A 14,382-nucleotide genomic window follows, 5' to 3' on the forward strand; every position below is an offset into this window, starting at 1 on the left:
CTGTTTCATTGTGGGTTGGGTGACAAATAAGTAACACGGAGAAATTACATCTTAGTCTTATTGCAAATGAACAATTTATTATGTTTAAACACAAACACAATGTGGGGAATGAACTTCTCGTACAAATATTATGGCATTACAGTTCCCATTCAGAAAACACAAAGGTTTAGTAATTTTTACATGTAATTGTTTGGATTTCTCTTTTAAAATAGTCACTAAAAATTGTACAAATTTCAAAAGTAGTTTCGTTCTTTGCTACAATGGATGGATAGGCCATTCAAAATTCTTTAAAAATTAAACAAAATGCGCTCCACAATGCACAGATCGGGCGAACAAAAGGCCCCGATTGCATTCAATAGTTGACTCTGGAGGACCGAGTGGACTTGCTGATGTACTGCCGTTCCTCGCCCCGCGAGCCGCTGGCTCCTCCTCTTTCTCTATCGAATTTCTCATGTGATCGCTCCCGCGGTGACTTTTCCTATAGATTGGGAACCATGTTAGTTGTAACCCACCAATACCAGTAGTTGAAAATGTCGGGGACTACTAGATATTACACTCACCCTATGCCGCTCTCTATCCCGCAGTTCTTCTTCACCATTTTGTGCTAAAATTTGTTCGCATTTGAATGTCTTGACTATCCGATAAATGATTCTTCTCTCACCTTCACGTCGACGCTTATGTTCGTTGCTATTGGACTCTTCGACGCGGTCGCGCTTGCGCCCCAACTTGCGATCCTTGCGAGCGTCCCGCTCCTCATCCGACAGTTTGTCCTTGTTGCGCTCTTTGGTCTTGAGGCCGCGCGCCTTCTTCACGCTGTCCACCAGTTCCTCCACCTTCTGCAACGGCACAGGATTAATGGTTGTAAAAACTTGCTTCCTCTAAACGTTAAAGGGTGTGCGTTTAACTACTTATAACTGCAACAAAAACCGAAAAGGTACAACTGTATCGCTGTTCGCCTGTGTCTGTTAGGTGTCCTCTGTGTCATATGGTTTATAAGTCCGCCGTCCCCACCACGCGCCCATCACTTACCCGTGCACAGTCTCAACATCAACGAATTAACAACTAAACTGGGCTGCACAGGTAACTTTTCCGCGGGTTGGAAATCAGAGAAGCGGCTGAATCAGGTATCCACTAGGAATCCTCGGGAGTTTTGGGGCTTTCACGAAGTCGATGCTGAAGAGTGGTTTAGCTGCAGGTATTCCACAGAGTAATTGAATTGATTTTGTCCTCGTTAGCATAGTAAGCTGGTTTCCGGATAATTTACATCTTCACATGGGTAGTCGGAGAAGATGATCGTACATTTGATTTTGAAGATTTTAATTTTAAAAGTGGCTTGTTGAACAAAGTTGCTAGATCCAGCGCAAGTATAGCTCTTATTTACTGTAGACTCCATATTGGAAAATAGGTGGCTTATTGACTTCAGAAGATGTGGAGTTAGATACACGTGCTCCTTCTATCAATCAGTACTTTGACTTTACTGAATGATCATCATAAGTTAGCAAAGAGATGTCCTTTTCAGTACAGGTTTCCAGAATCTCGACTTATTTGTTGAATTCCATTTTGAAGTTTTTTGAAGTACATTTGTTCGTTATATTGAAGCCTTAGAATTTGTTGTAATTTATGGCAGCCGTAGTTAAAATGTTTTTCATTTTTTTCCGTGTAGTTTTTAAGGTAGAATATAGTTGATTTATTTTTCCTTCAATTGTAATCCGGATTTGTTTGGTAGTAGAATTTCCCGCCTTCGTCGTGTTCATTTGGTTTTGAAAGATTGTCCTTCGCGTTTGTCCTGGTCTTCTCACATTTGATTGTCGTCTCAATGGTCCCGATACTCCAGTTTGTTTTCTTATTTACACAACTAATCTTACTATTAAAATTAATTAACAAATTTAGAAAAACAAAAAAAAATGTCCTTCTAGGTAAATTAACGATGATGCTTTTACAATGTTTCACTTTTTTTCTTATAACTTAGCTTAAAATTAACACCGCGATAGAACTTAGGAATGTTGGAGATGCCCACAAGATCCATCGCATCCGCATCAAGTTTCGGTGTTAAATTAGAAATTTTTAGTTTGAGGTGGCAGGTGCGTTATTGATTCGTTGATTTTGAAGTTGCAGTTTCGAGCAGAAGTTGGTGATGAAAAACGATTTAAGTTTCGCATAGTCAATCAGAACCTCGAGTACTTTCCCTCCAGATTTGACCGTCATCGTAGTGTTGTTTTATACTGTTGTTGTCTTAGCGTACTTATGTCTGCAACCATATGCTACTAACCTTTGAACTGCTGGTTGAAGACTCCAATTTGCGACGCTTTGAATCTACTAAAACGAAGGAACGTTAGGAATGAAGTCGACAGATCTAGATGATCTGGTCTACGCACCTTTTTCGAATTCAATGGTCTCATGGCTACGTTGACGATGCTGCATCGAACCGTTGCTCTCGTTGGACACAGAGCTCAGGTCCCTCATTCGCCCCTCGAACTCCTCGTAGTGACGATTATCGGTGCTGCCCACCAAGTCCACGGTCTCGACCCCATCTCCATGCCGGTTACGCTCTTCGGCGCCGCGTCGCGATGGCTTTTCGCGCTTCCGCTGCTGCGCTTCCAACTCCTCCAGACGCTGAGAACGTTCCCGCGACCTCTGATGCAGTTCGGCTTCTGTGCGCTCCTTGACCCGCACCGGGTCTCTGGAACTGCGATGGCTACTAATGCCTCGTTGGTCGTGCTGATCTTGTCTGTCTCGATCCATATCCCGATTACGGCTCTCGCTCTGTCGGCTGCCATTGCTGCCGTTGCTTGCCTGCTCCTGCGGGTCATCCTTGCTGCGCGACTGGGACTCGCGTGGCGCTGGCAGGTCACGTTGTTTGCTCTCGCGTTCGTTGTTGGATGCCGTTGAAGTGGCTGTAGACACCAGAGTGACGGTATTGCCTTCGCCTTTTTGGCTCTTCGATTCGCGCGTTGTGGAAGCTAAAACGTGTAAAAGATAGTAGTTGTTAAGCTTAAATATTGATTTTGTTTGCATTAAATATTTTAACCCACCTGCTTTTGCCTCTGGTTCTCTGTTGCCCGACTTTTGTTCGCTGCTGTAGAGGGGGGCAGCTCCGCTGGTAGCCCTTGTTCCTTGTGTATGTGCAGATGGAGAGGTGGGTGACACTTTATCGGATCTGTTGGGTGCGGCAGGAGCGCTGGCATTGGTCGGCGACTCCTTATTTGGCCGCTCGGCAATTTGATGAAAGACACTCTCCTTCAGCATGTGGGGAGTCTTCAGCTTCAGCTGTCCAATGTAGCTGGAGGCAATGGCATACAGATCCGGTCGCTTTGTCTTTTCCTCCTCGCGCACCTTGTCCACCTTACGCTCGATGATTTGCGCCAGTTTGGCAAGAACTGGATAGTGAGGCAGGATTCGCATAAGGATAATCAGTGCATTCCTGATCTGCATAAAGTCCTTCGAGTCCAAACAGAATACAATTGCCTTGGTAATCTTGTAGTGCCACTTGTGACACACATGCCGATAGTTTTCGTAGCCAACGTGATCGTTGGCCTCGGAGAACTGATTGCTAACACGAAACTTGGTCACAAAACCAGGATAATTGGCGCACTCCTTGTTAAACACCGCCTGATCCGCATGCCAACGCATCACGGTCTCGAGCATGGCACACAAGAAGCGTCCGTACCGCGTAGCCTCACCCTCAGTGCACGAAGTAACCGAGTAAGTGATGTCACAAAAGATCTAAAGAAATGATGAAGAGTCAGATCGATTTCAGGTAATGATATTAGGTGTTATTACCCTATCGTAGCACAGCAGGGTAGAGAAGTTCGATGTCTTGAGGTTGTGAATGGCGTGCACGAACTTCGCGCAATAAAGCGCATCCAGAGCTGTAAAGGTGCAACGCGGGAAGAGGCAGAGCTGGAGGAACTGCGTGATGGTGTCGTTCTTTGCCGATTTGGCTGATCGTAGAAGGAACCAACTATCCTTTTGCTCCTGCAGCCGCTGCGAGATCTTATCAACGTGCTCATGCTGCTTCTTACGCTCGTCGTTCAGCTTCTCCATTAGCGCAATATAGCGCTCCTGCTCCTTCTTGTTCTTCGATTGGTTTGAGTCTTTGCCTTCTGCAGCTTGCTGGGCCAGCTGCTTCAATTTGGCAATCTCCCTCTGATAGCTTTCGTTAGGCACGTGCAGATCGTACATGCTCAGACTCCAAAAAGTTACCAGGAACTGCGGACTAATGTCCTCCCACACTTTGGAGCTGTGCAGTGGACGAACAGACTCTACAATAGGGTGCATGATCAACTGCGTGGCTTCCAAATACTTTTGGAGTTTTTGCGTCGTGGTGAGCTTCTTGGCGTTAGGATCAGCCTTGCGCAATTGATCGTATTTTTGCTGTAAGAGATATTATGTGTAAATATAAATATTATGTCTCAAAATGGATTGCGCAGACTTACATTGATCTGATGAGTAAACATGGGCCTAGCCAAGAAGAAGGCTACATCTGTGTTTATGTGGTACTCGCGGAGCATGGTAATAATCGAGGGTAACCGCTCCACATACTCATCCACAGAATAAGTAGAGCCTAGGAAAGTACCAAACTGGACGAGTGTGTCCTGGCACTGATCATACAGGTTTCCCACCAACTTTAAGTGACTGTGCGCCGCTGTCTCACGATAAATGACGCAGTGCTTCTGTTGAGCCATCAAAAGGCAAATGGCCACGGCGAGATCATTGTTAGCCAAGGCCTCCTTCAGGCGATTAGATGATTTTTTCGTGTTCCTCACTTGACTAAAGTAGCCAGCCTAGAACAACAAACACACTCAATCGACTGAACAATAATATAAAAAGGCTAGTATAATTACCTCTCCCCTGAGTTGTTCACCTCCACACATGGCTTGCAACTGATGATTAGTCATCTCCTCGCAGGACTCCACGCCTGCCATCTTATGCACGATTTCCCTCAAAATCAGTAAGTCCAGGCTCTTTTGCGATTTTAGCTGATTGGCCACATACTGAAGCAACCCACTCAGCTCAATGCTGTACTTCTTGTAGATGGTGCCGCAGAAGGAGGCAAGACTTTGCAGCCACAAGGATAACGACGTGCCATCATCCTTAAACCTGAGACGACCAGTTACCGTCAAGGACTCGATAATGCAGTATCCCAAACAGTCAAAAGACAAGGCAGTAAGATACTTGAGCATGTCGCAAACCGGCCCAATGAGATTGTCATAGATTTGAATTTGCAAGAGAATCTATTGCAATAGAAATGGAAATAAATAAACTTATTTGGAAAAGCAAGTAATTAAAACTCACATAGTCGAACAACAGTCCTGGGGCACAATGGCTGTACTTTCCTACCAGACGTCCCAACTGCTTGACGTTCTCCTTGCTCACGCGCTTCATTAGCGCCTTGATGTCCCTCTGTGCCAATCCACATCTCCTGATCAAATTGGGATGCATCTGGTAGCTGTCGTTCTTCCAACGCGCATACAAACTGTAGCGAAAGTGATACGGGAAATACTTGAGCACAGCCCAAATCTCTTCGGACATTGAGCAGTTGTTGTCCAGGTAGAGAAGGGAGGGTAGAATGCAGGCATCCAGCGAGCTCATAATGTCATAGTAGTGCTGCTCTGCCTCCGAATTCGGCGGAGGTCCATTTAGGCTGTCTACGCCCATATCGACTACTAGTTTCCGCATGATACGGATTAGCTTGTACATTAGCACGGTGTCGTAGTGCATGGCAGGTCCCAACACATTGGCCATCGGCCAGGTGTACTTCCTTAAGTCGCTGAATTCCTTTGCCTGCATCTTGGCCACCAATTTGGAATCGTCATACAGCCGATTTCGGCTCTGCCTTCGTCCAGCGGGAGCCTTAAAGCACTTCTTGTAATAGATATTCTCCACGGACAGGTGAATCAGATCGGCAATGGCACGGGCGATTGGTTCCTGCAGTACTACCGCCTGTTCGGGAAGCTTCTGGATGATCTTAGACGCATTCTCCCAGTCGCCAACTTTAAGCAGAGCCTCGCAAAGACCAAACTTTTGGTTTGCATTGTATTTTTCCTGCGAAAAAAAACGATATCATTAGTAAAATCTCATACAAACCGTTTACTAGCTCTACCTCATTGAACTTCTTAACCGAGGGCGGCGGTGGTGGATCCTTTTCGTCTTCCTTCTTGTTGGTTTGAATAAGGTTCAGCTTGCGGACCATTTCCCTGGCATCCGCCAGCTCCTCCTCCCAGTCCGCTTTGATGCTGCCATCGTTCGGAGTCAACCACACATATACATCGTTCAGCGCAATGACGCCATGCTTTAGCAAAAGAGCACAAACATGATATAATGAGCGGGGCGTGCGAGAGTCCTTAAAGTGGCAGAACTTGTATCCAAGGACCTCGCAGATAATGGCACCAGTGGGCATGTAGCTGCGCAACAGGGGTATAAACAAGTTCCATCGATCCGGACGAGTTTCAAAGGACTCGATGATTATATCCAGTACACGATTCGGATCCAGATTAAAGCAACCTGCAATTCAGTTAACAATTAATAAGTAAGCGCTTGTATATTGGTTTGACACTGTTTCCAAATATTCAATGCTATCGTAAATATGTTACCTATAAGGGATTTTATGATATCCATTATGCTCTCTGGGGTGGTGCTCTCGTCAAACTCCTGGTTTAGCTCTGTAATAAGCTTGGCGAAACCTTCGCTCTCCTCGCGGAAAAGATTAAATCGACGTTGCTTATAGCTTTAAAGGAAAGTAGAAATTACATATTGTATCAGCCTTTAATCGCTTTTATTATACGTACTATAGCTTGGTTTTGACCTTGATGAACTTGGAGTAGAAGCTCTTGTTCTTGACGATTCCCACCTCCTGCAGCGTATCGATTTCCAAACGCTCTTTTAAAAGACTTTCTGGAACCACCTTGTCCAGGTCCTTGACAAGTTGCACAAAGGCATGTCGTTCTTCCTGAAATCCATCGGTTATAAGGGAGGTTTCACTGTCCAGAATGTTAACCACGTCCACTATGAGGCTGGGAAAGTCTGCATGGAGGGCCTGGAACATAAGAATATATTTGAGTTATTTCATGTAATGCAAGAAGTAAAATTCCATGTCATTTCCCCTACAAAAACAGATTTTTACTCACCACGACTTCCAGGAGCAGGTGGAGTACTATATCCTTTTTGTGGGTGAAGCGCAGGGCCTGCCAGAGAAGCTGGTATATGGCATTGGAGATGCCCTGCTTGAAGACGCCGTTCTTGTCGTAGACGGGCGTATCCGCCGCATCCTGTAACTGCTGCTTGAGGTACTTCAGGCTAGAAGTAAACGTTTAATTTAGCTAGGGAACGAGGAACAGTCTGTCCAAACAGTCGATCCAGCAGCAAGACACAAACTGACGACAGCCACTGTACTGCGAGTGCGAGTGTTTGGGCGCGTGTGCGTATATCTCTGGCTGCGTTTGCATCGGTGTCGGAGCGTGGTACCACACACGTACAATTCGCTGCGTCCGGATTTGTCGAAGTGCTTGAAGACCTCCGGATTCAGTGTGCCGGGCTCCTTGCCACCGGCTGCGCTGCTGGCGGCTCCTCCGTTCGTGTCCGACGGTGCAGAGGTTCGGTTTTCCGCCGTCGCCGCTGCATCGCCGCCTCCAACGCCATCCTGCGCTCCCGTAACGCTCTTCAGCTTTTTCAGCCGGCGCATCCGGTCTGTGGATCTCTGCATCCTCGGATCAGGTGGAACACGCGGGCGCTTTGCTGCGGGGGCTGAATTTTGCTCCCGAATCGATTAAATCGCTGTACTTGTCGAAATATTTGACAAATTTTCACACTTTTTTTTAGTTAGTGTCACCAGTGTGACCGTACCGCTTGCCTAACTGATTGCCGTTCGCCGAAACAAAAACGTCCAACTGCCAGAACCGTGTTTCACGTTGCCTTTTTTCTGGAATGTTTAACATGGAACATAAAATAATAGTCTTGAAATTTATTTAAAGTGAAGTACACTTTATCTATATTTTAAATATAAGTATATATATATACGTACGTATCAATAAAAATAAACTTTTGGGATTGTTTTTGAACAATATACATGTTGAATTAATAACACGGTTTGACATTTTATTTCGGAACGTTGGGAATTGAAACAGAAATCATTTTGGGATTATCTCGCCCTAAAATCTTTGTCCCTCTTTATAAATACAATTTTATGCACATATAAATTAGGGGTCTCTTTAAAAAGGGAATCTGAAATCAATCAAAATCCATTAACATTCCCTCCAGATGATGACCCAATGATAAACAAAACCTTTTACTTTTATCAGCATCAGTAGTTCTTTTCTTTATATATATTGGATTTGTTATATATTGCTTAAGAACAGCCACTGCCGGAGTCAAAAATGTTAAAATTATCTATTGGCCAATATATATAAGTGATTTAAAAGCAAGTCAGCATGTGGATAATGGTCTTATGATAACGATTTAGCCAATGAAGCACAAAACAACTACTCAAGTTTGAGTAGTGGCTTCCTCTAAAACGTGTAACAATATAAAAGAAATATTTCTTGGGTAATGTAAAATCGTATTAATTTGGTAGAACGCTGAAGGCAAAGTCTTCATAGTAGGGGTTCATTCTCTATCTTGACATCGCACTCAATCATGGAGCTGTCCACATAGTCTAACGAAGATGGTGATTTTGGGCTACTGTTTTGGTAGCTGGAATTGGATAGATGGTAATGGTTTTTCTCCAGCTGAGAGGCAAAACTCGAGTTCGGGGCGGGCGTTAGCTTGGGAAGTCCTCGCTCTGGAACGGCTCCTGGTCCCGCCCCAGTGAGCATCTGTTGATCCTCCTCTCTGAGTTCCACCAGAACTCGCGCCATCTCCATTCGAAACTTGAGATTGCTAATGGCTGACAGACACTTTACGTGGGGCATCATGCTTAGCATAAAACTTAAATCCGAATCGTTCTTTAAATCGGCTTCAGTGGGGAACTTCGTCGCCTGGCTGGCGTATCCATTCAAAATTGTGCCATCGTTCGACGGCGAAGTCTTCCTCCGACGTGCCCTCTTCGAGGGCGGCGGTGGACGTGGCAGGAATTGTTGATGGCATGGCAAGTGCGTGGGCAATGTGGGCGAGAGATCCTGATCGGAGCGCTGGGCGCCCGAGGATGAGGAATCCAACGGTTTAATCAGCGAACCTTTATCCGAGCCCGAGTCCTGGGGCACTGACGGTTCCCGCTGGAATATGTCGTCGATGATCTCAAAATCAACAGAGTCATCATTGTCCAAATCCACATCGATTGCGAAGTCAACTAAGCGGGTGGCCTCACAGACATCCGACTGATCGGCGTCCATCACGCAGGGCTCCGGGGGAAAGGGCACCAGGCACTCCGGATCGAAGAGGTGGCGCATGAACTCCAGCGAGCGAAAGTACGGCCAGTGGGACATCTCGATGCGTTTCTGCTGTATCTTGCGCACCTCCGCCCGGTAGCTGTCCCGCATTCCCTTGAAACGTTTCTTGCAGATCGTAACTGCAAAATTTGCCAGGTGTTATTTTTAGGTTTCCTAGGCATAAGAAACCCTGCTCGTTTTCCCGCCACTCACCATCCTGCTGCATTATCTGCGCAACGCTCGCCCACTGGAGCGGTGCGTCCTGGTTGCGGTACGCCATGGCCATGTTGGTGTCCCACAGACACCGCCGCTTGGACACTTCCGCTATGAGACGGTAGTTATCAGATTTCATTGTGTACTGGACCAGAAATTGCGGTTTGTCAACAAATGCAACGCTCCAGAACTTGCGGATCCCGAATTTTCAACGCGATTCTCACAGCAATCACCACCGCGCTCACAGCAAACTCGACGAATGTGTGAGCGGATCGACTCTATCGTACGACTTTTAAAATCCAAAATTCTGGCTTGCTTTGGTGCGTTTTGAGGAAATATAAAAAAACTCGCTTTCGCCTAATCTCGCAAATTCGCTTTGCCACTACAAATAGAAAAATAACTACGCCTGGAAACTCTGGCCAAACAGCTGCTTAACGGTATTACCAGCTGCAAGCAAAACGGCCACACCAAAGACAACTTGACACTAGCTAAATTTATTTAGCCAAACGATTTATTAAAAACCTTACTTAATAACTGCAGTTGTATTTACATAAGTCAGTTTAAGGAAAGAAAGAATAAAATAAAGAACCTTTCAATAGGAAGAAACACGTTACTTGCATGCCAGTTTTGCTCTTTAACACCCTAAAACGAGTCAGTCAGTGGTGTCATAGCAGTATACTTTCAGTAGGGTTGCAACTCTGGCAGCTAAACAAATGATTCACAAACGAATTGATTTTGTTGCCGGCTGTGGGTTTAAAACTCAATAAAAACGTCAAGCAGCCATGTCGAATCCTGTGGAGGAGTGCAAGGATGAGGACCTGCCCGCAAACACGCTGGAGCACTTCACCGAACTGCAGCAGGTGCTGCAAATGATTGAAAACATAAAATCCATTACCGCTAGCACCTTTGAAAGAGAGTTCGAGCAGTACGCCCAGGTTTTGTCCAGATATCAGGAGCAGCCCCACCTGCTGGATCCACATTTGGAGGAGTTGCTCGGGAAACTACTCCAAAAGATTCGAACTCCAGATCTGGATACGGGAGAACTCCATGCCGCTTTCAAGTATCTCTACATCATCTGTAAAGTTCGCACCTATAAGGTACTGGTGAAGTTTATGCCACACGAACTGAGCGATCTGGAGTTTGTCCTGGACCTGCTGGGTCAGCAGAACCCCAAAGAGTTCGAGCAGTGGGAAACGCGCTACATACTGCTCCTGTGGATGTCTATCCTGGTCTTGAATCCCTTTCACATGTCGAGATTAGATGCCAATGACACCTCACCTTCTGCTCCCACCACCAATTGCAGTCCCGTAAACCATGTCCAATCGAAGAACACCAAGATGGATCGCATCTTCGAGCTCATCCAGCTTTATGTGTCCTCCAACGACACCTGCAGCAGCATGGCTGCTTTCCTGGCCGCCAAGTATTTCATTCGCAGTGACATCAAGGATTTATATCTGGCGCGTTTTCTGGAGTGGATCATGGAGCAGCACCAAGCGGACACGGTGAATGTGAAGTTCGGCCAGCTGGCTGCAGTAGCTGCTATTTTAAAACACGGAAAGCGGGAAGATCTACTGCCGTATGCAGACAAACTTCTTCAGTGGATCACTTCCTGTCAGTACAAGGATGACAACGACTTTCTCAAGTACAAGAACTATGTAAAAATCGTCCAGAGAATTGGATTGGTTCATTTGAAGCCACGCATTGCCAGCTGGCGCTATAAAAGAGGTAAGCTTGCGTTCGTAATTCACGCATGAAACTATAATAAACCAGTTTTTACGTAGGTACTCGTTCACTGGCTACCAATCTAAACCAGACAACTGCAGCAGGCGGTGAACCAGCTGTTTTGGAGCCATCGCTAGAAGAAGGGGAGGAAATAGTGGTCCCCGATGCTATAGAAGAGGTGATTGAAGAGCTGCTTCAGGCACTGCGAAGCGGAGGAAACGATATACGCTGGAGTGCCGCCAAGGGATTAGGCAGAGTTACCAATCGCCTTCCGAAGGAGCTGGCTGATGAGGTTATAGGCTCAGTGATTGATATACTTAACCCGTTGGAACCCCACGAGGCCTGGCACGGTGCGTGCCTGGCTTTGGCAGAACTGGCAAAAAGGGGTTTGCTGTTGCCACATCGATTGGAGGAGCTGGTTCCTCTCCTTATGCAGGCGCTCTTCTACGATGAGATGAAGGGCTACATGTCGGTGGGCCAGCACATCCGGGACTCAGCCTGCTACATGTGCTGGGCATTTGCCAGGGCGTACAATCCGGATGATGTGAAACCCTTTGTGCACAAAATCTCATCTGGCTTACTGACCGTTGCTGTGTTTGATCGAGAGGTGAACTGCAGGCGGGCTGCCTCTGCCGCTTTTCAGGAAAGTGTTGGACGCTTGGGAAACTTCCCATTCGGAATCGAGATCTCCACCACGACAGACTTCTATTCCGTTGGCATCCGGCAGAATTCGTACCTAAACATCAGTGACTACATTGCACAGTTTGAGGTGTACAGGGAACCATTAATTAATCATCTAGTGCAGCATAAGGTAAACCATTGGGATCCGGCTATAAGGGAACTTACAGCCAAAGCCCTGCATAAACTCTCCCTTTGGGAGCCCGAGTACATGGCCGCTGTGGTGCTTCCACAACTGCTGGCCAAAACTGACACCATCGATATTAACTGCCGACATGGTTGTGTCTTGGCCATGGGAGAAATAACTCTGGCCCTGCGGAAACTGGAGGAAAAGAGTGATCCCCAAGTGGTTTACCTGTCCAACCAAAGGGTTGCGGAGCTCAATGAATTGATAACCACGTTCCTAGAGAAAAATTGCTATCGCGGAATGAGCGGAGAACTGATGAAATCCTGCACGAGCAACTACATAAAGAACTGCAGTCAGGCCAGGTTGCAGGCTACGCCGGAGTGTTTGGGTAGGAAATGAATCACTAAAGTATATTAAGCATATCATTAAATTGTGTTTTTCTTTTCAGCTTCCTGGCAGAAAGTCATCGACTTCTGTCTGGTTACCAAATCAAACTCCATTCGGGATTGTGCGGTGGAGGCGTTCGGCGAACTGAGTGCCACCTATTACTGCTCAGATTCCAGACGCCAGGAAAACGAAGCCATAATCAGTGCTTATTTAAGGGGAGCAGAGAACGATTTGGAGGAGCACATTCGCATGGGCTACATTGCTGCTCTGGGTGTGCTCCCCTCACTCATGATCCGTACTCATCTGCCGGCTATAATGGACAGTCTAGTGAAGCACTGTCTTACTCCACTGCAAGCGGTTCTGGTGGGTGAAATGGGTGATCGCGAGAACATCCAGGCATACAGGTGGAGCGAGGCACGGACTCAGAGCGTGAGGGCCTTGACAAAGTTGGTGAAGACCGTGGGATATGGCGGGGGAATTGGTGAGTCTACGATCATAGTTATGGTCTAAAAATGATAACTAATCTTAGCATACACTTTCTATTTCAGACTCATTTGCTGAGCCTAAAAACTTTAGCAAGGTCATCGAGTGCCTGTTGAAAGCCTTGGAAGAGTACACCTTGGATAACCGTGGTGACATTGGTGCATGGGTGAGGGAGGCGGCCATGTCATCGCTCTACGAAATTGTCACTACGTGTCCGCCTGATCTCCTCGCTCAAGAGCAAGTGCACGAGATTGTTGTGGGCTTTATGCAGCAGGCGGTGGAGAAGATTGATCGCACTCGTGGACTAGGAGGTCGACTTTGCTGCCAGCTGATCCATCATCAGCCCAGGATCCCACACATAAAACAGCATTCAAAACTTTTGGAAATATTTCCCGCGGATGCGAATTCGGTGCTGTGGTTATTTGCCGATCACACATTCCCCCTGTTCTGTGAGCTGCTCGCTCTGCCGGATTACTCTAAAAGAGTCCTTCTGGGTCTGAGTGCCAGCATTGGTCAACTAACTGAATCTCTTGTAAGTTGTATGGTTTGCCTTTTGGATTTAGCTTTATTAACTAAAATAATTGTTCTACAGATCAAGTATGCCTCCAGTGCCTTATTCCAATTCTTGCGTTCCAATCCTGAGACTGTTCCACGTCTCTGCTCTGAAATTGTCCAGATTTTCGAGGAGCACCTGCTAAACGAGCGCGTGACCTATCCTCTGCTCAGTTTCCTAGATATACTCATTGGATCCGGAACTGTGGAATCGGTTCTGCATGATGAAGCAAATCCCTTTGCAGAGGACATATTTAAGCTGCTGAACCTGGAGGTTAAGGGCTACAAGAAGCTGTATAAGACTGCTACCAGCATCAGTGCTTTTTGCCAGCTGCTTCAGGTTCCTCGTTTGTCCAGACGCATCCTCTCCAAGCTCTCAGTATTCCTTGGACTGCAGCATGTCCATGTTCGCAAAACCGCTGCCACAAAATTATACGAAGCGTTGGCTCTTCACGGCGATGTCACCGAAGTGCCAGAGGATAATATGGATGAAATCCTAACCCTGCTCTCGGAAACCGACTGGACCCTGCCGCTGGTGGAGGTGCGTCCGCTGAGGAACCAGTTGTGCCAACTGATGGACATCAAGCCTCCCGTAAGTGGAGCAGCTGCAGCAGCCGCGTTGCAGCAAGCGAATGCAGATAAATGAATTTTTAGCATTACAAGCTAGGCTTCTTATGTTCCCATAAGCATTTAATATATTAATGCACAATTCTACTGACAACATAAGTGGTATTCTTAAGAATTTGTAAGACTTCTTTGAAGTTGATATTGGCCGCACATCTTCATTTTAACTTCATTAAATTAAAACAATTAACCATGATTGTTCGTTATTTTTAATTTGTGTTTTAACACGTGTCT

At 46.3% G+C, this 14,382-nt stretch overlaps 3 protein-coding genes across 4 annotated transcripts; 1 reads left to right on the plus strand and 2 right to left on the minus strand.

Moving 5' to 3' along the window:
• Positions 1-165: 165 nt before the first annotated feature.
• LOC6526505 (THO complex subunit 2) lies at positions 166-7,848 on the minus strand. Of its 2 annotated transcripts, none has more exons than XM_002087580.4 (15): positions 7,476-7,848; positions 7,128-7,296; positions 6,789-7,036; positions 6,594-6,727; positions 6,104-6,504; positions 5,296-6,045; positions 4,845-5,234; positions 4,437-4,784; positions 3,781-4,374; positions 3,033-3,723; positions 2,376-2,960; positions 2,270-2,313; positions 662-836; positions 561-604; positions 166-478 (listed from the first exon to the last, which is right to left on the minus strand). In XM_002087580.4, the coding sequence occupies exons 1-15, from the start codon at positions 7,700-7,702 to the stop codon at positions 353-355; spliced, it is 4,926 nt and encodes a 1,641-aa protein (XP_002087616.1). In that variant the 5' UTR covers positions 7,703-7,848; the 3' UTR covers positions 166-352. The 2 variants fall into 2 exon arrangements, with proteins under 2 accessions (XP_002087616.1, XP_015053317.1); XM_015197831.3 differs by having other exon boundaries at positions 2,270-2,316.
• A 434-nt stretch (positions 7,849-8,282) lies between these two features.
• Positions 8,283-9,967, minus strand: LOC6526506. Its single transcript, XM_002087581.3, has 2 exons — positions 9,576-9,967; positions 8,283-9,502 (listed from the first exon to the last, which is right to left on the minus strand). The coding sequence occupies exons 1-2, from the start codon at positions 9,712-9,714 to the stop codon at positions 8,589-8,591; spliced, it is 1,053 nt and encodes a 350-aa protein (XP_002087617.1). The 5' UTR covers positions 9,715-9,967; the 3' UTR covers positions 8,283-8,588.
• Positions 9,968-10,084: 117 nt separating this feature from the next.
• Positions 10,085-14,338, plus strand: LOC6526507 (tubulin-specific chaperone D). The gene is made up of 5 exons (XM_002087582.4): positions 10,085-11,300; positions 11,357-12,490; positions 12,551-12,970; positions 13,038-13,504; positions 13,565-14,338. Exons 1-5 carry the CDS (start codon positions 10,358-10,360, stop codon positions 14,168-14,170), a joined length of 3,570 nt encoding a protein of 1,189 aa, XP_002087618.1. The 5' UTR covers positions 10,085-10,357; the 3' UTR covers positions 14,171-14,338.
• The last annotated feature ends 44 nt before the right edge of the window (positions 14,339-14,382 follow it).

The sequence above is a fragment of the Drosophila yakuba genome, chromosome 2L (genome assembly GCF_016746365.2).
Source record: "Drosophila yakuba strain Tai18E2 chromosome 2L, Prin_Dyak_Tai18E2_2.1, whole genome shotgun sequence".
In the NCBI taxonomy this organism is placed as follows: Eukaryota; Metazoa; Arthropoda; class Insecta; order Diptera; family Drosophilidae; genus Drosophila; species Drosophila yakuba.